This window comes from Oncorhynchus mykiss, chromosome 17, assembly GCF_057628025.1.
Source record: "Oncorhynchus mykiss isolate SJ-2025 chromosome 17, ASM5762802v1, whole genome shotgun sequence".
In the NCBI taxonomy this organism is placed as follows: Eukaryota; Metazoa; Chordata; class Actinopteri; order Salmoniformes; family Salmonidae; genus Oncorhynchus; species Oncorhynchus mykiss.
In genome coordinates, this window is record NC_143038.1 from 2,002,501 (window position 1) to 2,027,534 (window position 25,034).

The window sequence follows — 25,034 nt, forward strand, 5'->3', positions numbered from 1 at the left end:
ACACACGCATGCACACACTGATGCACACACACACACACCAATTACCTGCAAATCCTCCCTATTGACCAAAGCTGTAATTACACTATACAGGCTCCTGACAATGTCTCAGGACATTTTTATTAAGAAGAACGTTGAGAGAATGTGAGAGAACGTTGTCGCTCTGACATGAAAACAATCTAACATTAAAACCGAGCCGAAACAACTCTGATTTCTTCCTCGGGACATTTATATTGAGCTGATTGTTTAGTGTTTTGCATGAGAAAACGTTGTCGGCCTGACATTAAAACAAATCCCCTCTGCTTTCTTCCTCGGTCAGGGGTGAAGCGGAAGTGGTCTGTTAGGGTTTTGTTGCTATTATTATTCCTGATCTACATTTCGGGTTTCACACAGTACCGCAGGAGCCCAAATGAAAATGTCAACAATTTGTCTAGTTTCTTCTCTCTTTTTGTCACGGGTGAGAGAGCATAAAAGAGTTGATTGTCTGTGAACTCTGAGGTCAGTTAGGCATGCAGTCTTTGAAGACGGAGGCCCAATCTGACTGGGGATGTTTTGTGTTCAACTGGACTGGGCTGCCGTGCACTCTTTTGATGTCAGCTTTAAGAACGGATAAAGGCTTTACAGACAGAGCAATATAAATGATCATATGTACATGTATTTGTGATGAAGTTTGTTAAACACTTGCCTCTGCTCTGAAGGGTCTACCTTCAGCTCACGCTCTCTTACATGTATATTGCACTGTATGTGTAATGTACATTTTGTTTAATACTTATTCGAAGTATATTCCTACCAATTTAATGCAGAAGCACAAGGTTAAGTTATTGCCTGGGGACTCACGGGTCATGGAACAGAATATATATCTGGTAGCAGGCAAAAAGCCTGACTCAGGGGAATTGTCTTCAGACCGCGTGTTGCTTTTTATACGTTACACGCAAATCCAACCAGATAGATACAGCCTTGCTACAATATTAGATGTAGTTATATTTATTTGAGTGCTTTCAACTGAAACTGCAGGTGCTTAACTCATAGTAGCTAAACTCATAGGAGCTATACCCATAGTAGCTATACTCATAGGAGCTATACCCATAGTAGCTATACTCATAGGAGCTATACCCATAGTAGCTATACTCATAGTAGCTATACCCATAGTAGCTAAACTCATAGGAGCTATACTCATAGTAGCTATACTCATAGTAGCTATACCCATAGTAGCTATACTCATAGTAGCTAAACTCATAGTAGCTATACCCATAGTAGCTATACCCATAGTAGCTATACCCATAGTAGCTATACCCATAGTAGCTATACTCATAGTAGCTATACTCATAGGAGCTATACCCATAGTAGCTATACTCATAGTAGCTATACCCATAGTAGCTAAACTCATAGGAGCTATACTCATAGTAGCTAAACTCATAGGAGCTATACCCATAGTAGCTATACTCATAGTAGCTATACTCATAGTAGCTATACCCATAGTAGCTATACTCATAGTAGCTATACCCATAGTAGCTATACTCATAGTAGCTAAACTCATAGTAGCTATACCCATAGTAGCTATACCCATAGTAGCTATACCCATAGTAGCTATACCCATAGTAGCTATACTCATAGTAGCTATACTCATAGTAGCTATACCCATAGTATCTATACTCATAGTAGCTATACCCATAGTAGCTATACTCATAGTAGCTATACTCATAGTAGCTATACCCATCGTAGCTATACCCATAGTAGCTATACCCATAGTAGCTATACTCATAGTAGCTATACTCATAGTAGCTATACCCATAGTAGCTATACTCATAGTAGCTATACTCATAGTAGCTATACCCATAGTAGCTATACTCATAGTAGCTATACTCATAGTAGCTATACTCATAGTAGCTATACTCATAGTAGCTATACCCATAGTAGCTATACTCATAGTAGCTATACTCATAGGAGCTATACTCATAGTAGCTATACCCATAGTAGCTATACTCATAGTAGCTATACTCATAGTAGCTATACCCATAGTAGCTATACTCATAGTAGCTATACTCATAGTAGCTATACCCATAGTAGCTATACTCATAGTAGCTATACTCATAGTAGCTATACCCATAGTAGCTATACCCATAGTAGCTATACCCATAGTAGCTATACTCATAGTAGCTATACCCATAGTAGCTATACTCATAGTAGCTATACCCATAGTAGCTATACCCATAGTAGCTATACTCATAGTAGCTATACCCATAGTAGCTAAACTCATAGTAGCTATACCCATAGTAGCTAAACTCATAGTAGCTATACCCATAGTAGCTAAACTCATAGTAGCTATACCCATAGTAGCTATACTCATAGTAGCTATACCCATAGTAGCTATACCCATAGTAGCTATACCCATAGTAGCTAAACTCATAGTAGCTATACCCATAGTAGCTAAACTCATAGTAGCTATACCCATAGTAGCTATACTCATAGTAGCTATACCCATAGTAGCTATACTCATAGGAGCTATACTCATAGGAGCTATACTCATAGGAGCTAAACTCATAGTAGCTAAACTCATAGTAGCTATACTCATAGTAGCTAAACTCATAGTAGCTAAACTCATAGTAGCTAAACTCATAGTAGCTATACTCATAGTAGCTAAACTCATAGTAGCTAAACTCATTGGAGCTATACCCATAGTAGCAATACCCATAGTAGCTAAACTCATAGTAGCTATACCCATAGTAGCTATACCCATAGGAGCTATACTCATAGGAGCTATACCCATAGTAGCTATACCCATAGTAGCTAAACTCATAGTAGCTATACCCATAGTAGCTTAACTCATAGGAGCTATACTCATAGGAGCTAAACTCATGATGATTGGTTTAATATGTAAACGAACAGTGATACTTAGACTATGCCATCACAGGTCCCGAATGGTCATCATTCTCTGGGGCCTTTGCAATGTTTGTCTTTCAGACTGTCTGGGTAGGAAATGACGGAGACAATAAAAAAGAGGAATTGACCTTGAGAGAGAGAAAGAGAGAGAGAGGAAGCAGAGTCTTGAGGAAAGTTACTGAGATGACAGTATTGGCCACCATGCAGTGCAGTGCCACAGGTGTGATGATGTAATCACAGAAACAACCCGGACGGTCTCCATTTCTATCTTTTTCTCTCTATCCTTTTCTTTCTCTCTCTGTCTACCTTTTCCCACCTCTGTTGATCCTATGGTAAACACTTGTCAGAGCCAGGGTGCTGCAAGTGCTGCAGACAGGGAAGTAGTTTAAATAGGACATGGATATATTAGGTTTCCCCAATAAGATCTATTGTCTGTAGGTGTCTGCATGGCTTCCTTTGTGGTGTTATTCTATTGTGATGCAAACACATTCCCTCCATTATGGTTACCATCCAAGTCCCTTCATATTCTAGGATTGGCTGCCCTGGTGGAACGACGCGTGCCTGTGTGTGTGTGAACCCATGAGTGTATGTCTATACAGAGTGAGATTGTATGCGCATGCGTACGTGTGCATGCGCATGTATGCGCGAGCGTGTGTTGGTATTGGGGTTGGGGGGAGGGGGAGAGGAGAGGAGAGGAGGGGGGTACATTTCCTTATCTGCGGGCCACAGGCGGCTTTGAGAGCGTTATCAGTAGCCACCACATTGTACTAGCACATCCTCTTGTCCAGTGGGGAGCGGAAAAACTCTCCTTGCAACGAAGTTCTCTCTCTCTGTCTCTCTCTCTTTCTCTCTCTTTCTCTCTTCTGTGTCTCTCAGTCTATCCCTTCGCTCTCTCTCCCTCTCTCTCTCGCTCCCTCTCGCTCCCTCTCTCTCTTGCTCCCTCTCTCTCTCTTGCCCCCTCTTTCTCTCTCTCTCTCTCTCTCTCTCTCTCTCACTCTCTCTCACCTCTCTCTCTCGCCATCCAACTAGAGCTCTGTCTCTTCCTGGCATGGAGGGAGAGGAGGGAAGAAAGTAAAGAAAGAGAGATTGGGAACTAGAGAATGACATAAGAACACGAGTACGACATGGTCAGCATCACCTTGTCAGCTTGTGCGCCTTCGTTCAACAGAATCACCACAAAGGACTCAAAAGGGCATTATGTTAATTTTGTTATTCCTTTACCAATTTTGGACTTCATCTTTTGGATTTTTGATATTACATATTTTTTTTAACATTACTGGAGTTCCCAATTTATTTAAGGAGGACGGAAAGTAGATGTGCCATGTGCTACCTTACCTATGGTACTGTAGGGTCCTGTGGGTAAACAACTGTACTGACAGAGCACGCTGGTTTTCATGCTGCGTAGGTGAGTAGGTCTGCACTGGTCAATTTAAATATTACTGTATAGGATAAATGCTATTGAGTTCAAAGCCATTTATCGTAAGTTATTGTTGTTAATTTATTGCCTGAAGCTATAGTTCATTTTTCTTTGTGCAAATGGAGGAAAACCTGTTATGTGTTTTTGCCTGTTCTTTGATAAAATAAATAATATAGAAAACATTACAATAAAATACATGTTTGTGTATTTACCACAGCTATAATAAACATAACATCATATACATAAAAAATATGTATCTTTGCAGCCATACAGATATAAGACCACCAAATTATATTCATAATTTATGACTTGAAATGAACAACAAATGAGTGCATTGAGTTTACACAAAAATACAATATGATTTTGGTCTCATGTCAAAGGAAACAAGGAATAACAACAACAAAAAATCTGAATCGTTACGAACATTAACTAAGATGTAATCAAGTTCAAATTGAATTGTAGACATAAAGGCAGCTGAACATTGAAGGTAACATTCTCTTCATGACACAAATAAATGGTCAAGCAATTAATTAAACATTATAATTTGATCACAAAAAAACATGTAACAAAAAGAAAGACTTCAACACATATTTGGGAGTATTTCTTCCATTGTCATTTTTTATTATTAAACTTTTCTATGAATCAAATGTTTATATTGAAAGCTCACCTTGCCTGTTCTCTCTCTCAAGATATATGTCATTTCTTACCAATGATCTACACGAAATACTTTAGAATGTCAGTGGAAGAAAAATTCCAAAATGTTTTGTTAGATGAATGAAAAAGTAAACAGTAATATTTATTGATTAGATAAGTATTCACCTCCCTGAGTCACTACACGCTAGTAACACCTTTAGCAGCGATGACAGCTGTGAGGCTTCTTGGGTACGTTTCTTTACACACCTGAATTGTGCAATATTTGCCCATTATCATTTTTAAAATTCTTCAATCTCTGTCGAGGTGTTGGGGATCAAGGCTAGACAGCAATTTTCATGCAGATTTAAGTCAAAACTGTAGCTTCACCGCTCAGGAACATTCGCCGTCTTCCTGGTAATCAACTCCCGTGTAGATTTGGCCTCGTGTTTTAGGTTACTGTCCTGCAGAAAGGTGAATTTGTATCCTAGTGTCTGTTGAAAAGCAGACTGAACCAGGTTTTCCTCTAGGATTTTGCCTGTGCTTAGCTCTATTCCGTTTCTTTTTATCCTAAAAAACTCCCCCAGCCTTTGCTGATGTCGAGCATACCGTTGCCATGATGCAGCCACCACCACGCTTGGTAATACAGAGGCAGGTACTCAGTGATGTGTTGGATTGGCCCCAAACATATGGCTTTGCATAAGGAGAAGAGACGGTTGCACAATCCAGCCATGAATAATGAATCATCCAAGTCTTGCAGAAGCAGAACCTAGAAGACAACTGTGAACTTCCTTGAAATGAGGAAAACACACACGCAGTATGATACCAAACAATGGACACCCATGACAACCATGTTGAGCCTGTCATCAGCCCGTGAGAGGGCCAGGGATACTAGATTTAGCTTCGATGTAGATTATATATGGAAAAATGTGTCATTTTAATTTCCTAATTAATTCCAAATTCTTAATCTATCTTTATTTTATATTCACCACTTCCAGAAGAAGAATTATCACTGAATTACCAAAGTGAATTATTGTAATGTTTGTTTATGTGCCAATTAATCCATTAAGGGATGGGTTGCCAACTGGTGATTTGACAGGAAAATAACATTTCATTCATTCCAGTCTTTGACCCACTAAATCATGTAAAGCAAATGTGTCTTATCTCTTTTGTTCTACAGGTTTGAAAACCGTCCAATCTTTATGCACCTGGGACAATGTGGATTGTATGGACAGTTTGATTCATATCCGAAAAGACAGACAGACAGACTGGGGGACTAATCAACAGTGTCGGCCGAAGGTGACTCATTCAAAGACAACGGACTTGGCTATTCTTCAGGATGTACTATTGGGAAAAAGTCTAGACTACTTAACTTAAAACCAGACCAACCAGTCTGCTGTGGAGCTCCAAGAAGATCCAGAGACGCCTCGGTCAGACCACTAGTAAACACTGGCACATGATTATTGATGTTAGCATCGTCTGCCCAGCCACTGTAGATTGGACACAGCCTCTTGAGTGGGGCCATGAATGCAAGATCACACTCACACGCTCTCTCCTTTTTTTCCTTCTCTCTCTCTCTCACACACACACAAACTCACACACACACACTCGCTCTCACACACACACTCGCTCTCACACATGCAACAGCCCTCAGAATGAGAGGTGACAATAAGACTGGACTGAGCCAAACCCGAGGCCATCAGCCTTAGCTTCAACACCACCCACTGACACCTGACCCCTGAAAACCCAGGACCCAGACAGCCCATCACAGACATCTCTGGACTGATTAATAACAGCAGTAGACAACCCGTCGTTCAGGAGGACCAGGGGACTAACAGCATAATAAGGAGATATTATCTGGAGTAGCCGCAGAGGACCGGGGCTGAGAGAGGTCTGTGGAGGTCTATAGGCGTCTAGCAGCAGCAGCTAGTGGCCGAGACACTATGCTGGGTGAGAGAGACAGAACAGCGGAAGGGGTGAGGGGTGCAGTGGTGGGGTGCCTTCCCACAGGTACCATGATGGAGAAACTGAACCCTCCCTCTGACCCCCTGTCGGAGTCTGAACGACTGAGCCCTCAGCAGACCCCCTCACCGGCTTCACTTGACGCTAGCAGCCCACCACCGGATAATGAAGCAGGGAGTCCGGGAGACAGGTTTGTCCCACCTAGCCCCCCTGCCTCCCCTCCTCCACCTCCAGAGTCCCCTACCAAGTTGCTTGACCACCCTGCCGCCACCAACATCGCACCTGAACCACCGGTCTCCATGGAAACAAACAACACCAAGGGAGGAGGTTTCATTCGCTCCTCTCCGAAAGCCCCCTCCTCCTCTCCGCCTCCCCTCCTCCCAGCCCCAGTGTCTACATCCACTACCCCTGCCATCCTCCCCCCATCCTCCTCCTCCTCTTCTTCCTCCTTTTCCTCTATTGCCCCCCTCCCTCCCCACATCCCTGTTATTAGTCTGGGACACAGTAAACCCCCCCACCCCCTCTCCCTCCCCAGTAACACCCCTCTAACCACCCTGCACCCCATCCCCAACCACCCCCACCACCATGACCCTTACCATCACACCCACCACCACGGGGCCATCCGCCTCACCCAGCTCACCTCTCTGTCAGGGACCAGACCAGGGGCCCCACCCATCCCCTCCCAGGGCCCCCTGCTGCCCCACCAGTACCTGCCATCACACCACTTCTTCAGCAGGTGATAGGGAAATGTTTCATATTCACATTATATTCCATTATCCAGTGGAGGCTGCTGAGGGGAGGACAGCTCATAATAATGGCTGGAATGTAGTCAATGGAATGACATCAAACACGTGTTTTCCATGTGTTTGATGTCATTCCAATGACTCCATTCCAGCCATTATTATGAGCTGTCCTCCCCTCAGCAGCCTCCACTTGCATTATCATATTTCATGTTATGACTGGCTTGCTGATACTGTATGGCAAACTGTTTCACTATAACTGACAGTTTCACTACAACAACTGACTGTTTATAACGTAGATTTCTCTTTCTGCTTTTCCTAACCCTTAAATCCTAACCAATTATTAAACTAGAACTACTACTTCCCCATAGAGCCCCATTTCCTAGAATCAGTATGATGAAATATCCTTCTTCCTCTTCGTTTTCAGCAGGAGCGTTGTTCTATTCTAGCAGCATGTCTCTGCCAGTGTCAGCCCTAACGAGAGAGAGCCTGCTGACAGCATGCACACTCCATCAACATCCCAAACATAATCACCATACAGATCGCTTTGCTCGCTTTCTCTCCCTCAGTCAATTTGAAATGTTTTTTTTTGCCATTTCAAATCCATTTAACAATTTGAAAACCATTTAAAATATGATTACTCCCCTGAATAGCATCGTTTGTACTTCTACAGTTTATATTATTTTATTGCTTGCATACTTTTGTTTGTTATCTTTCATTTCCAATGAAAACTCTCTCACGTTCCTCCCTCTTTGGACGCCACTATAATAATGTTTCATAATGTTTACATACTGTTTTACCCACTTTCATATGGTTATACTGTAGTCTAGTCAAGGCCATTATATTTAACTTTTGCTATACATATACAAGTCTATCCTACGTATTCTTCAGATATACTACATATTCTATCCACAGACTGTCCACAATGTCTACACGTCCCACCACGAATAAACACAGTTGAAGTCAGAAGTTTACATACACCTTAGCCAAATACATTTAAACTCAGTTTTTCACAATTCCTGACATTTAATCCTAGTAAAAATTCCCTGTTTTAGGTCAGTTAGGATCACCACTTTATTTTAAGAATGTGAAATGTCAGAATAATAGTAGAGAAAATTATTTATTTCAGCTTTTATTTCTTTCATCACATTCCCAGTGGGTCAGAAGTTTACATACATTCAATTAGTATTTGCTAGCATTACCTTTAAATTGTTTAACTTGGGTCAAACATTTCGGGTAGCCTTCCACAAGCTTCCCACAATAAGTTGGGTGAATTTTGGCCCATTCCTCCTGACAGAGCTGGTGTAACCGAGCCAGGTTTGTAGGCCTCCTTCTGCCCACAAATTTTCTATGAAATTGAGGTCAGGGCTTTGTGATGGCCACTCCAATACCTTGACTTTGTTGTCCTTAAGCCACTTGGCCACAACTTTGGAAGTATGCTTGGAGTCATTGTCCATTTGGAAGACCCATTTGCGACCAAGCTTTAACTTCCTGACTGATGTCTTGAGATGTTGCTTCAATATATCCACATAATTTCCCTGCCTCATGATGACATCTATTTTGTGAAGTGCACCAGTCCCTCCTGCAGCAAAGCACCCCCACAACATGATGCTGCCACCCCCGTGCTTTACGGTTGGGATGGTGTTCTTCGTCTTGCAAGCATCCCCCTTTTTCCTCCAAACATAACGATGGTCATTATGGCCAAACAGTTCTATTTTTGTTACATCAGACCAGAGGACGTTTCTCCAAAAAGTACGATCTTTGTCCCCATGTGCAGTTGCAAACCGTAGTCTGTTTTTTTAATAGCGGTTTTGGAGTAGTGGCTTCTTTCTTGCTGAGCGCCTTTCAGGTTATGTCGATATAGGACTTGTTTTACTGTGGATATAGATACTTTTGTACCTGTTTCCTCCAGCATCTTCACAAGGTTCTTTGCTGTTGTTCAGGGATTGATTTGCAGTTTTCGCACCAAAGTACGTTCATCTCTAGGAGACAGAACGAGCCTCCTTCCTGAGCGGTATGATGGCTGCGTGGTTCCATGGTGTTTATACTTGCGTACTATTGTTTGTACAGAACGTGGTACCTTCAGGTGTTTGGAAATTGCTCCCAAGGGTGAACCAGACTTGTGGAGGTCTACCATTTTTTTTTCTGAGGTCTTGGCTGATTTCTTTTGATTTTCCCATGATGTCAAGCAAAGAGGCACTGAGTTTGAAGGTAGGCCTTGAAATACATCCACAGCTACACCTCCAATTGACTCAGATGATGTCAATGAGCCTATCAGAATCTTCTAAAGTCATGACATAATTTTTGGGAATTTTCCAATCTGTTTAAAGGCACAGTCAACTTAGTGTATGTAAACTTCTGACCCACTGGAATTGTGTCATGCACAAAGTAGATGTCCTAACCGACTTGCCAAACTATAGTTTGTTAACAAGACATTTGTGGAGTGGTTTAAAAACTAGTTTTAATAACTCCAACCTAAGTGTATGTAAACTTCCGACTTCAACTGCAAATATACATTTGTACTCCGGACTCCAACATTGCTTGTCCTAATGTTTCTATATTTCTTAATTCCAAGATTCATGTGTATTGTTGTGTATGTTAGATATTACTGCACTGTTGGAGCTAGTAACACAAGCATTTCGCTACACCTGCAATAACATCTGTTAAGTATTTGTAAGCCACCGTTAAAATGAGATTTGATTTGATTTGATTCTCTCCTTCTCTCTCTCAGTTCTCATCTTGGTCCCTCTGGTAACTATGGAATCTTTTCCAGTAGAAGCATCAAGAGACGGTCCTCCTCACACTATGAATTGGATCTCAGTGATGGTAAATAGAAGATAAACTGGTGTGACTGTCCATGGACTACTGACCAATACCAGCATATGATAAATCAATGAGATACAGTTTATGTAGTGTATGTATGTACACATACACCACATGAGGCTGCTGAGGGGAGGACAGCTCATGATAAGGGTCGGAACGGAGTAAATGGAATGGCATCCTGGAAACTATGTATGTGATGGATTTGATACCAGTCCTCTGATTCCGCTCCAGTCATTACCACAAGCCCGTCCTCCCCAATTAAGGTGCCACCAACCTCCTGTGATATACACTGAGTATACCAAATATTAGGAACACCTTCCTGATATTCAGTTGCGTGTATGTACATGTGCATACTAGTAGGTATGTGTATTTAATGCACTGTGCCTGTGTATCCTCATTCAGCGGGCCCTCCTCAGAAGCTGGCGAGGCGTGTGTTCACCAACAGCCGGGAGCGCTGGCGCCAGCAGAACGTCAACGGGGCCTTCTCAGACCTCCGCAGGCTCATCCCCACCCACCCTCCGGACAAGAAGCTCTCCAAGAATGAGATCCTCCGACTGGCCATGAAGTACATCGACTTCCTTGTCACCCTGCTCAACGACCAGTCCCAAGACAAAGCCAGGGGCTCGCCTGAGGAGGAGACCCAGGATGAGAGGGCCCAAGCGGGGCTGAACAACAAGGATATGCACCCACTTTTCCAGGGTGACACTCCCTCTTCAACTATGGTCTACCACGACAGAGGAGACTCCACAGACTCATCGATCATCGCCTTGGCAACCTCCCCGACCTCCAGTTGCTATAGCAACACAGACAGTGAGGAGAACCTGGGGGGCGGGGCTAAGAGCTCAATGGTGGTGCCGCGGGGCATTCCGGGAAAGGTCAAAGGTCAGATTCGGACTGCGGTGACACTTGCCAACGACCAGCGGTGACATGACATGTGACGTCACAAAGAGGACAAAATTGAATACCTGGTAGTAAATAATATCCGACAAACTGACAGAAAGGACAAAAATGTACAGTATACTTACTACTCTACCAGCAATCTATGAGACTTTTGGAATCGATGTAGTTCTTTCAATGACATGGTATATCTGCAAGGTCAGTTCTGAGTTCTTGTAGCAGTTTGTGGTAGTGTTTAACTGCCCCTCTGTCTGGATTTTGTGTCCTGCAGTGTGGGACTGAGGCTTTCTGGGTAACGTAAGCTGTTTCATCCGAACTGAGGCTTCTATAGGGCTACCTGGGAAATGTAGGCTTGACTGTTTGTACATCCAGTCAGCACAGTGTCAGTTGCCCTAAAACCTCTGAAGGAGCCATGTTGACCTCATGGCTTTGCTTCCTGAAGTTTGAGACATCAAAAAACATCAATGACGGTAACCTTCAGCCAGTAGTTTATGTGGCAATTTTTGAAGTTTCCTATTTTCTTTCTTTAGTCAGATGAAGAAGATGGTCCCACCCGCCCTCCCTTACAGGACAACATTGTGACACAGTTGTCCCAAATGGCACCCTATTTCCTGTTTAGTGCACTACTGGTCAAAAGTAGTGCACTATGTAGGGAATAGGGTGCCATACGGGACATTGACCGTGCTAGCTGACCGAAATAAAGAGTGTTTTAGTTCTCTCTTCCTTATTCAACATCCTCTTATTGCACTCCAGAATACATGCAGCCCTGTTATCAGCACAATTTCTCAACCCATACAATTGTTTCGCTGCTGTGTCCAGTTTGAGAAACAGACAGTGTAGTCGCTGGCAAAGTATTGTTGTGTGAAGGGGTGAAGATGTGTTTTTGTGTTCAGAAAATCAACCGTGCTTATTTTATGGCTGTAAGTTGGTTTGTGATCCTATAAAAAGTGTGTTGTGAGAAAGTGCACATAAGAACATTTTGTATTTTTATTTATCTAATACGAATGAATTAATATGAACCCTAGCTTCATGTCCACATCCCAGTTCAACCCTAACCCTAACTTCCTGTCCACATCCCAGCTCAACCCTAACACCAACTTCCTGTCCACATCCCAGCTCAACCCTAACACCAACTTCCTGTCCACATCCCAGCTCAACCCTAACACCAACTTCCTGTCCACATCCCAGCTCAACCCTAACACCAACTTCCTGTCCACAGCCCAGCTCAACCCTAACACCAACTTCCTGTCCACATCCCAGCTCAACCCTAACCCTAGCTTCATGTCCACATCCCAGCTCAACCCTAACCTCCTGTCCACATCCCAGCTCAACCCTAACCCTAACTTCATGTCCACATCCCAGCTCAACCCTAACACCAACTTCATGTCCACATCCCAGCTCAACCCTAACCTCCTGTCCACATCCCAGCTCAACCCTAACCCTAACTTCATGTCCACATCCCAGCTCAACCCTAACACCAACTTCATGTCCACATCCCAGCTCAACCCTAACACCAACTTCCTGTCCACATCCCAGCTCAACCCTAACACCAACTTCCTGTCCACATCCCAGCTCAACCCTAACACCAACTTTCTGTCCACATCCCAGCTCAACCCTAACACCAACTTCCTGTCCACATCCCAGCTCAACCCTAACACCAACTTCATGTCCACATCCCAGCTCAACCCTAACACCAACTTCATGTCCACATCCCAGCTCAACCCTAACACCAACTTCCTGTCCACATCCCAGCTCAACCCTAACACCAACTTCATGTCCACATCCCAGCTCAACCCTAACACCAACTTCATGTCCACATCCCAGCTCAACCCTAACACCAACTTCCTGTCCACATCCCAGCTCAACCCTAACCCAAGCCATAGCCCATAACCCTAACCCTACCCACTGTGCACAGATTCAAAGTCTATTCCACGTTCAACATGATTTCATTGTAATGACGTGGAACCAACGCTGATTCAAGCAGTGTGTGCCCAGTTGGTAGCTTCATGTCCACATCCCAGCTCAACCCTAACCCTAGCTTCATGTCCACATCCCAGCTCAACCCTAACCCTAACTTCATGTCCACATCCAAGCTCAACCCTAACACCAACTTCCTGTCCACATCCCAGCTCAACCCTAACACCAACTTCCTGTCCACATCCAAGCTCAACCCTAACACCAACTTCATGTCCACATCCCAGCTCAACCCTAACACCAACTTCCTGTCCACATCCCAGCTCAACCCTAACACCAACTTCCTGTCCACATCCAAGCTCAACCCTAACACCAACTTCCTGTCCACATCCCAGCTCAACCCTAACACCAACTTCATGTCCACATCCCAGCTCAACCCTAACCCTAACTTCATGTCCACATCCAAGCTCAACCCTAACACCAACTTCATGTCCACATCCCAGCTCAACCCTAACACCAACTTCCTGTCCACATCCCAGCTCAACCCTAACACCAACTTCATGTCCACATCCCAGCTCAACCCTAACCCTAACTTCATGTCCACATCCAAGCTCAACCCTAACACCAACTTCATGTCCACATCCCAGCTCAACCCTAACACCAACTTCATGTCCACATCCAAGCTCAACCCTAACACCAACTTCATGTCCACATCCCAGCTCAACCCTAACACCAACTTCATGTCCACATCCCAGCTCAACCCTAACCCTAACTTCATGTCCACATCCAAGCTCAACCCTAACACCAACTTCCTGTCCACATCCCAGCTCAACCCTAACACCAACTTCATGTCCACATCCCAGCTCAACCCTAACCCTAACTTCATGTCCACATCCAAGCTCAACCCTAACACCAACTTCATGTCCACATCCCAGCTCAACCCTAACACCAACTTCCTGTCCACATCCCAGCTCAACCCTAACACCAACTTCATGTCCACATCCCAGCTCAACCCTAACCCTAACTTCATGTCCACATCCAAGCTCAACCCTAACACCAACTTCATGTCCACATCCCAGCTCAACCCTAACACCAACTTCATGTCCACATCCAAGCTCAACCCTAACACCAACTTCATGTCCACATCCCAGCTCAACCCTAACACCAACTTCATGTCCACATCCCAGCTCAACCCTAACCCTAACTTCATGTCCACATCCAAGCTCAACCCTAACACTACCCCTATAATACCACTCTGAGAGAATGCCTTGTCTGCACTCAATCAGTCATCCATTACATTTAGGAAATAAGCTTCGTTCAATACATGGTTTCCATCCTTCTGTTTATGGTTGTTTGTTTGTGTTGGTTAGTTACATGACTGATTTATAACCATGAGAGAGAGAGAGAGAGAGTACCGGTTCGAAAAAAGAAAGGTGGAAAAGGGTAAGGGGTGGTGGTGTTGGTGGTGGGGGGGGGGTGGAGGGTAAGGGGTGGTGGTGTTGGTGGTGGTGGAGGGTAAGGGGTGGTGTATTATACGTGAAATGGCGGTGGAAATGCCTTTATGCGTAAATATTGATATAATAACCATCATATCGACGTAAACTTGGAGTCACACGATGATATGATGTGTGGTCCTCTTGATACACCTTTCCAAAAATGTCTTATTCTGGTGACATGATGATTGGTGCTTGACTGCTGTTTGACAAAATATTCTCTCTCTTAGCCATAATAATCTCATCATGTAGACTAGCCTACCTGCACCGCCTGCATTACCTGCACTGTATAGCTGTTGTTGGCTGGCGCGCACGACCAGAGTAGGCACATATGCTATTTAATGCAACAGTTTTTGTGTCACAACTATCGGTAAAAAAGCGAAGGAAACACGTTGAACTTTCAATTTTTATTCAGTACAAGAAACCTTAACCGAAAAATACATGTTTTTGTGCACTACGTCATCACACACTGATTTTTATCCTCAACAAGTCAGTTTGGTGGAGACACACCACTGGTGGGAAAATGTGCATATTGGATGGAAACCTAGTTATGGAAACCTAGTTATGGAAACCTAGTTATGGAAACCTAGTCATGGAAACCTAGTTATGGAAACCTAGTTATGGAAACCTAGTTATGGAAACCTAGTTATGGAAACCTAGTAGAATAATTATTCTGATAAAGAAAAAGTAACTTTTTCACAACATGGAGGCACACAAAGACAAAACAAAGGTGGTACAGCGAGGAGAGATGATAAAGTGGTACGGCGAGGAGAGATGATAAAGTGGTACGGCGAGGAGAGATGATAAAGTGGTACGGCGAGGAGAGATGATAAAGTGGTACAGCGAGGAGAGATGATAAAGTGGTACAGCGAGGAGAGATGATAAAGTGGTACAGCGAGGAGAGATGATAAAGTGGTACAGCGAGGAGAGATGATAAAGTGGTACAGCGAGGAGAGATGATAAAGTGGTACAGCGAGGAGAGATGATAAAGTGGTACAGCGAGGAGAGATGATAAAGTGGTACAGCAAGGAGAGATGATAAAGTGGTACAGCGAGGAGAGATGATAAAGTGGTACAGCGAGGAGAGATGATAAAGTGGTACAGCGAGGAGAGATGATAAAGTGGTACAGCGAGGAGAGATGATAAAGTGGTACAGCGAGGAGAGATGATAAAGTGGTACAGCGAGGAGAGATGATAAAGTGGTACAGCGAGGAGAGATGATAAAGTGGTACAGCGAGGAGAGATGATAAAGTGGTACAGCGAGGAGAGATGATAAAGTGGTACAGCGAGGAGAGATGATAAAGTGGTACAGCGAGGAGAGATGATAAAGTGGTACAGCGAGGAGAGATGATAAAGTGGTACAGCGAGGAGAGATGATAAAGTGGTACAGCGAGGAGAGATGATAAAGTGGTACAGCGAGGAGAGATGATAAAGTGGTACAGCGAGGAGAGATGATAAAGTGGTACAGCGAGGAGAGATGATAAAGTGGTACAGCGAGGAGAGATGATAAAGTGGTACGGCGAGGAGAGATGATAAAGTGGTACAGCGAGGAGAGATGATAACACGAGTGAAGAAAACGCAGAAATGGATGAAAATGCTGAAAATAATGTTAGGATGAAGTTTGATTGAACAGTATAAAGCAATCAGAAGAGAAAGCCCCGTTGAAACCACCTAGAATGTATTTGTTGCCACCCTACCTACGGTCCTGCACTACTCATGAAGCATATTTAGAACTTTTATTATAAAAACAGGTAAAATACTGTCAAATACCATCATACCGTCAAAAATGTTGACGATATCTCCCAGCCCTAGTTGGTGTCCCCCTCAACCCTTTCCCCCAGGTTGGCTGCGTGTCTCCAGCTATCAGGTGGCCAGGAAATGGCTCTACAGTTAGTGCTGTCTCATCTACAGCCATTAAGTTGCTGTGGTGCAATCAACCGCTACATGCATGGAAGAGGGGAGAGAGGGAAGGGCAAAAAAAAGAGCCGGAAATAAGAGAAAATCAGCCACAAAGGCCCTCGTTCCCTCTCCCTTTCTCTCTCTCAGACCCCCCACCACACCGGTCGCTCTGACACAACAGGAAGGACTGGTTACATAACCCTATTGCCTCTGCCTCTAGCCTCCATCTCTGACGTACCAACCTGGCCCTGGCTCCCTCCGTGCAGGCCAACAGTGGTGCGCTCCACGGCCGGCTCCCTCCGTGCCGCCCAACAGCTGTTACCGTAAAGTAGGTTTTGGCTTTTCTAGGGCATTGTAGATGAGCATAAGCATCTGCCTGTGGTTCCAAAGGGTCAAAGGTTGCATGTTCGAATCCAGTGATATAAAGTTGTTTTTGATATTTTGTTTTAAGCCTATGCCAAACCTTAATCGTTGCATGAACCATTCAGGATGAATGCCTAACCTTAAAAATTTGGAGTTAACGCCTAAACTCAACCTCAAACACTTTGAGAAACATGGATGAACGTCTAATTCTGACGTGAGACTGTGAGAGCTTGTAGGGTGAACTACAGAGGCCCCTGAGGATCAGATCACACAGAGGAGAGGTGGTTGGTGTGGTAGGGGCTGGTGTCCTAGACCTGCTCTATCCAGTCCTACTGATACAAGAGGCCTGGAGGGTGAGGCAAAGCAGTCTGGGACATGGAGATAATACCCCCTTGCCTCTGCTTCCCCTCTGGGTTTTATTACATATTTGCAGGACCAACTTTACATATTGTAGGCCTTCAAACCCAACTGAATGATATTATCATGCAATGTGTTTTATTAGCATTAATAAACGGATTAACTATATGCACAATAGTAGTTTAACATTTAAAGAAACCATGTTGAATGTAATTTGAATAATAATGATGTAGCACATGTGAGTTATTTAACAAGTCAGAATTGTAATAGCTGGAAAAGAAATACAACAAAACATTGAAGTAGACAATGAGAACCGGTATTTGCCGCAAAACAACTTAAACGTCAGTATATGTTGTACAATGTTACCAACATTATGTTCACAGATATACAATGTTACCAACATTATGTTTAAGCAATAAGGCCCGAGGGGGTGTGTGTGGTATATGGCAAATATACCACGGCTAAGGGCTGTTCTTAGGCACGACACAACGTGGCATATAGCCATGGTATATTGGCCATATATCACAAACCCCAGAGGTGCCTTATTGCTATTATCAACTGGTTACCAACGTAATTAGAGCAGTAAAAATAAATGTTTGTCATACCCGTGGTATACTGTCTGATATACCACGGCTGTCAACCAATCATCATTCAGGGCTCGACCAACCCAGTTTATAATCACAGATATATACAACGTATGCGCGGTCACAGGTGGATATATATCATAGGTAGAAACCTATCAAATAATCTCTCATAAAATGCTGTACTGTACATCCATATCAACGTGTGTGGATCTGACTCTCTCACTCGGTTTTCAACACCTTGTCCAAGATTTCTCCTTCTATTCTTCCTATGGCATCTGTCTCTTCTGCTGAGTTCTTTGTCTGGCTAAACCTCCTTCTCCCCACCTCAGTGGCCACAGATCCAGCAGTGGCCCCTATAGCTCCCCCTATGGGCCCTCCAAAGAACACGCCCACCACCCCACCCAGCAGCGCACCTCCAGCCGTCAGCTTGGGGACCTTACTCGCTCCCGCCCCCACCTTCTCCCACACCGAGCGAAGGAGCGACGAATACCATGCAGAAGAGGACGAGAGCGAGTGAAGATTTTCCAATTCCAGGGCGCTCACACTCTTCTCCGCCTCCTCTCTCGTTCTCTCGTTCTCCTCCTCATCCACATCTTCCTCTGTCTCTCTCAAGGGCTGCATGGAGTAGGAATGAAGCGCTTGTCTCTTCACCTCCTCTCCTCTTCCCCTCCTCTCCCTCACTATCTCCTCCTGTCTCTGTCTCACCCTATCCTCCGCCTCCTGGAAGAGCGGACAGGAGAAACACTCTCCTCCTCCCTCTCTCACCGTCTGCTCCACCTTCTCCAATAACTCCCCCACACTCCTCCTCTTCCTCTCCTCCTCCTCTTCTCCTCCGCTCCCTCTCTCCATCACATGATACCGATCCCCACATCGTTTAACCAACTCCAACAAATCTCTCCTCTGGCTGGAGATATACTTCTCCACTCCTTCCACTCCCACTTTCCCGCTCTCCTTCAACCGATCGGAGTGAGTGAAGAGGACCAGGGTGTGGGTCCGGACCGCCCCGGGACCAAAGACTTTCTCTAGGGCCCCTAGAGCCTGTAGCTCTGCCTGGGCTGGTTGGTCCACGGGGACACAGAGGATGAAGGCGTGGGGGCCAGGGGCCGAGAGGGCCACACAGGACGACAGCTGGGAACGGACCACATTGGGAGGGTGCTCGGAGCGGAACCAGTCTGGAGTGTCCACCACTGCCACCTGGAGGGAGAGTGAGGATAAAGAGATGGAGAAGAGGATTTGTTGAGGTCTGAAATGACTGGCATGTAGCTTGTCATTTGAGGTCACTACTATATTGATTTTACTGACGCAAAAGTTCAACTTGACACCCCCCCCCCACATTTACTGTGAAAGTGTTTACAGTCATTAACACTATAACATTCTTAGACATAATACTTGATGGGTTTCAGTTTGAAACAGGTCAAACTGCAGACCTCAATGGACCTCAATAGAAGTCAATAGACCTCAATAGAAGTCAATAGACCTCAATAGAAGTCAATAGACCTCATATTATTCAATGTTTAAGAAAATAGAAACCCAATAAAGCTGTAATAACGATTAATCAATCACTAACCCGTCTCCCGGCAACGAGGGCCCTGCTCTTCTGACAGTCCTGAGTGACGGCTGTGGTAATGTCTGGTCGAGACACAAACTCCTCCCGCCCCAGTATGATATTACCTGCTTCACTCTTCCCTGACCCTGACCTACCCAGCAGAACCACACGCAACTCTGACTGGGAGGAGGAGGAGGAGGTGTAGGAGGAGGAGGAGGTGGTTGTCTTCTCTCCAATGCTGTTGATTCTGTGGCAGACTGACAAGGACAGACAGTATTTTTAGATCACTCCAAAGCTGTTGATTCTGTGGCAGACTGACAAGGACAGACAGTATGTTTAGATCACTCCAAAGCTGTTGATTCTGTGGCAGACTGACAAGGACAGACAGTATGTTTAGATCACTCCAAAGCTGTTGATTCTGTGGCAGACTGACAAGGACAGACAGTATGTTTAGATCTCTCTCACATTTAGATGAAATGGGGGAAAGTTAAAGAACACCACAATTGACATTGTCGTGTTACACTGAGAAGTATGTGACTTACAGGTATTAACAACTTTCTGGGCTGGTTTTGCTTCGAGTTCGGACAGCTGTGAGAGTATAGCGCCCTCTAGAGACAAAAATATAGAATTACAACAAAGGAACAGTCTCGTGAACAACCCTTCATTGCCACACATTACTTTCAGTGTCAAAGTAGTTTGTTTGAGCTTGGTTTGAGTAATGGACATATATATCCATACCGAAGTGTGACTAGCGGACAGTTTCCATACAAAATGGGTCTTTACCTTTAGTCAGATGGAAACTAGGGATCCTTGTGAACAGTGCTGGACCACCATTCTGGGGCTCTGTTGGCTGCTGCTGTTGTGTTGGTGTTGATTGAAGACAGTTAACCAAGGGTTTCACAGTCACTTTCTCTTCCATATCTTCCCTTCTTCTCCTCTCAATCTCTTCTTCTCTTTTCCTCTCCATCTCTTCCCTTCTCCTCTTGATCTCTTCCCTCTCTTCATCTCTTCTCCTCTCTATAGCAGAGTTAGGTGTAACCTCTCTTTTCCTGTTTCCCCAATATCTGCGTGTCTCTGTGTTGGTGACGTGTCTAGATTCCAGTTCCCTCTCTCTCCCCCTCGCTTGTTCTTCCACCTTCTCCTTCAGTTCCCTCTCTCTCTCCCTCGCTTGTTCTTCCACCTTCTCCTTCAGTTCTCTCTCTCTCCCCCTCGCTTGTTCTTCCACCCGCTCCTTCAGTTCCCTCTCTCTCTCCCTCGCTTGTTCTTCCACCTTCTCCTTCAGTTCCCTCTCTCTCCCCCTCGCTTGTTCTTCCACCTTCTCCTTCAGTTCCCTCTCTCTCCCCCTCGCTTGTTCTTCCACCTTCTCCTTCAGTTCCCTCTCTCTCCCCCTCGCTTGTTCTTCCACCTTCTCCTTCAGTTCCCTCCCTCTCCCCCTCGCTTGTTCTTCCACCTTCTCCTTCAGTTCCCTCTCTCTCCCCCTTCTCTTCTCCATCTCATCTTTTCTTCTCTTCTCCCACTCTTCCTCTATTTTTCTCTCCATCTCTTCCTTCTCTTTCCTGCTCTTCATTATCTCATCCCTCTCTTTCTTTATCTTCTCCATCTCTTCCTTCCAGTTTTCCATCTCCTCACTCTCTTCCCCTCTCTTGATCTCTTCCCTCTCTTCCTCTCTTCTCCTCTCTATAGCAGAGTTAGGTGTAACCTCTCTTTTCTGGCTTCCACAATATATGGGTGTCTCTGTGTTTGTGACATGTCTAGATTCCAGCACAGTCTCTTTCTCCTCCTTCACTTTGTACCTCTTCAGTTCCCTCTCTCTCTCCCTCGCTTGTTCTTCCACCTTCTCCTTCAGTTCCCTCTCTCTCCCCCTCGCTTGTTCTTCCACCTTCTCCTTCAGTTCCCTCTCTCTCCCCCTCGCTTGTTCTTCCACCTTCTCCTTCAGTTCCCTCTCTCTCCCCCTCGCTTGTTCTTCCATCTCTCTCTGCAGGATGTTTTGTTGTATGTAGCATCCTCTGTTCTTTTGTACCATGTTCTCCACCTGCAATAAAGCACAGTGCCTCAAATATAAAATACCAACAGGGTGGTTATACGCATTTGCAACATTCCCTGGACATAGTAATAAAGTATTTGAAAGTGATGTGTCAATAAAGTGATGTGTCAATAAAGTGGGCGGGTCCTACAAATTGACAGTAGAAGCACATACAGGCACTACATCAATTGGATCCACTGTCATCACTATCATTATAAGATGGGATGGTTGTCATGGTTACCTTCTCCAGCAGCTCCCTGACCTGCTCCCTGTCCTGCGGTCGGCGGTTGTTGAGGACGTGGTATTGGCCCCCACACCTGTCAATCACCTCCCTGAGCCCAGGGTCCTCTCCCTCCAGGTACTGTCCCGCCCCCTGGCCCATCAGGTAGTCTCCACAGGTGAACAGTACCAGGGTGTGTTTCAACACCCCCTCCCCAAACACCTCCTCCAGCTCAGCGGGCACTCTGTGCTCCACCTGGATCAATTAGAACGATGCAAATACATGGTATTCATAAGCACAGTGTGCATCATTAAGTCAAACAAAAGGAAATAACACAGAACATAGAGACTGTTCAGGACTCACCGTGGTAAAACTACATGACAAAACACCAGAGACGCAATAACAAAGAAACATAGAACTTCTCTGAACGATTAGAGAACTATTAGACCCACCTCGGTGAACTGGCCGACAGGAACCAGCAGCAGGAAGGCGTGTGGCCCCGGGGCAGCCAGCTCAAGTGCTCTCTCTGTCTCCTTCCTCACCCCAGCCTCCATGTGGCCCCCGCTCCAGTACCAGCGAGGGGCCTCCACCACAGTCAACCTCCGGCCCTCGGAGGCCCCAGGCCTCAGCTGGCAAAGCCTGGGCGAAGAACCAGAGGAGGAAGGAGAGCCGGAGGAGGACTGGCCCAGGAGGGTGTCTCCTGACAGGGTCTTGCCACAGCCGATGGTCCCTAGGAGGACCAGGCGGAGCTCTGGCTCTGGAGTTCTGGCATGGCTGTCGGGGAGGACGTCAGTCATAGCTGAAAGAGAGAGAGATTAGTTACAGATACTGAAGAGGTATTACTTACAGTATGCCTGATGGTCAAGATGATGTTCATTCGCGTGAATAAATGACTTTGTTGTCCATACCACTAGTTATCAGCGTGGGAATAACATGTAAGGGCGTGTGTCTTTGTGTGTAGCCGCGGGCTTCTCTCTCACACCCAGTCTGTCTAACTGCCATGATGAACACACCTGAAAGTTCAACTGGAAATGTGGGCTGGGTTGCCTCTTGTTTTATCATCTAACCTGGGTCAGTCATCCTGTGGCAATTATCATTCAAAGAATAATCCAGAAGAGGTGTTACAGTGTGTCTGGTGTGTGCGTATCTATCTTTCAATTGGAATGTGTGTGTATCAGAGATGCAAAGATTCAAGTTACAGGTGAGGTATTGTCTGTGTTCACTGATCTGCCTGTGTAGTGTCAAACTTTCCCCCCATCTCTCTTTCCTTGTGTGTGTGCATGCATCATGTGCACGGGTGACCAATTTCCAGCCACACCCCCACACGCCTGCCAGGCCTGTCCAACGACATACCCCTGCCAGGCCTGTCCAACGACATTCTGTTCAGAACAACGTGTGGAGTAATTCTCAAACACACAATGTACACTGCAAGCTCATAGCACCAGAACATAGAAACCGCACAAACAGTACGACATATGTAGATCTACTTCAGTTAGATACGCTCTGACAACCTGTTGTTAATATCCTGTGTTTCTAACCAGACGACCATGTCCTGTCAACTCTTAACACTCCTGTTCTCCTAGCAGCGAAACTGGAACAGACCTGATCTTGTGCATTATGATCAGTTTAAACAACCATATCGTTTACTGCCTACACATGGCGGGGTGGCATTGCATCAGGGGTTGAGGTCAAATGAAGACCTCCGCGAGGTGTAGGAGAAACAGTACTGTAGCAACAGCTTCCCTTTCACAGGCGTCTTTGATTTAGATTAGATCATGTGAAATATGAAGAAATTCAAAGCTTTTAAATACCTTACAGTCTATGATCCGCTTTAAGAACCCTCCTGGCTGACATACACGGTACACACATCAACCACCTAAAATCTACTGAGGTATCCCCCTTACCCAGGTAGGAGTTTGTTGGAATGGGTCGCTGGGTTTTCTGTCTGTATCCCTGTGTGTCTTCTCCTTCCTTCTCTCGGATGAACCCAGTCGCTCTGAACCGGCTTGTCTCTCCTGTGTAACCCTCCTCACCGCTATCAGTCTGTTATGGCAACACCTATCCTTGCTCATCAACCTCTAAATACGGCCAAACTACATGGATTAAGGAGTGTCGGTATTAGTGAGTCACCGGTCTACCTAGGTGCACCCTCCCTTTCTCGGTCACACGCACGCTGAAACACACCAACATTCTCTGGCTCTATTGTTCAGAGGCCACCAGGTATTCCGTGGAGAGGCGGAGTGGTAAACAGTGACACTCACGCCAAACGTTCACCACAGCCAATGAGGGGTACATGGGTGGCGATGGCCTGCGATGGAGAGAGTGGGTACCAATCTACAGTACCAGTCAAAGGTTTGGACACCTCATTCAAGATTTTTTCTTTATTTTGACTATTTTCTACAATGTAGAATAATAGTGGACATCAAAACCACCAAATAACACATACAGAATCATGTAGTAACCAAAAAAGTGTTTAACAGATCAAAACATATCAGATCAAGCCACCCTTTGCCTTGATGACAGCTTTGCACTCTTGGCCTTCTCTCAACCGGCTTCATGAGGAATGCTTTTCCAACAGTCTTGAAGGAGTTCCAACATATGCTGAGCATTTGTTGGCTGTTTTTTCTTCACTCTGCATTCCAAACCATCTCAGTTGGTTTGAGGTTGGGTGTTTGTGGAGGCCAGGTCATCTGATGCAGCACTCCATCACTCTCCTTCTTGGTCAAATAGCCCTTACACAGCCTGGAAGTGTGTTGGGTCATTGTCCTGTTGCTTCACTGTGGGAACCACACATGCGGAGATCATCCATTCACCTACTCTGCGTCTCACAAAGACACGGCGGTTGGAACCAAAACTCTCAAATTTGGACTCATCAGACTGAAGGGAAGATTTCCACCGGTCTAATGTCCATTGCTCATGTTTCTTGGCCCAAGCAAGTCTCATCTTCTTATTGGTGTCCTTTAGTAGTGGTTTCTTGGCAGCAATTCGACCATGAAGGCCTGATTTTCACAGCCTCCTCTGAACAGTTGATGTTGAGATGTGTCTGTTACTTGAACACTGTGAAGCATTTATTTGGGCTGCAATCTGAGAGACAGTTAACTCTAATGAACTTGTCCTCTGCAGCAGAGGTAACTCTGGGTCTTCCTTTCCTGTGGCGGTCCTCATGAGAGACAGTTAACTCTAATGAACTTGTCCTCTGCATCAGAGGTAACTCTGGGTCTTCCTTTCCTGTGGCGGTCCTCATGAGAGACAGTTAACTCTAATGAACTTGTCCTCTGCATCAGAGGTAA

The 25,034-nt window shown here is 45.1% G+C and overlaps 2 protein-coding genes across 5 annotated transcripts; one reads left to right on the forward strand and one right to left on the reverse strand.

Annotated features, from left to right (window-relative positions):
- Positions 1-3,507: 3,507 nt before the first annotated feature.
- On the forward strand, positions 3,508-12,313 carry lyl1 (LYL1 basic helix-loop-helix family member). 2 transcript variants are annotated; one of them, XM_036949284.2, is made up of 4 exons: positions 3,508-4,282; positions 6,105-7,622; positions 10,358-10,452; positions 10,852-12,313. In XM_036949284.2, the coding sequence occupies exons 2-4, from the start codon at positions 6,868-6,870 to the stop codon at positions 11,373-11,375; spliced, it is 1,374 nt and encodes a 457-aa protein (XP_036805179.2). In that variant the 5' UTR covers positions 3,508-4,282; positions 6,105-6,867; the 3' UTR covers positions 11,376-12,313. The 2 variants fall into 2 exon arrangements, with proteins under 2 accessions (XP_036805179.2, XP_090060530.1); XM_090204404.1 differs by having other exon boundaries at positions 3,603-4,282; positions 6,105-7,076.
- Positions 12,314-17,483: 5,170 nt separating this feature from the next.
- On the reverse strand, positions 17,484-23,983 carry LOC110485521 (uncharacterized). Of its 3 annotated transcripts, XM_090204402.1 has the most exons (8): positions 23,649-23,939; positions 22,197-22,543; positions 21,766-21,999; positions 21,426-21,533; positions 20,285-21,335; positions 20,044-20,109; positions 19,523-19,758; positions 17,484-19,149 (listed from the first exon to the last, which is right to left on the reverse strand). In XM_090204402.1, exons 2-8 carry the CDS (start codon positions 22,539-22,541, stop codon positions 18,175-18,177), a joined length of 3,015 nt encoding a protein of 1,004 aa, XP_090060528.1. In that variant the 5' UTR covers positions 22,542-22,543; positions 23,649-23,939; the 3' UTR covers positions 17,484-18,174. The 3 variants fall into 3 exon arrangements, with proteins under 3 accessions (XP_090060528.1, XP_090060527.1, XP_090060529.1); XM_090204401.1 differs by having other exon boundaries at positions 20,285-21,533; positions 23,649-23,983; XM_090204403.1 differs by lacking the exons at positions 17,484-19,149; positions 19,523-19,758 and adding an exon at positions 19,803-19,929 and having other exon boundaries at positions 20,285-21,533; positions 23,649-23,983.
- Positions 23,984-25,034: the final 1,051 nt, after the last annotated feature.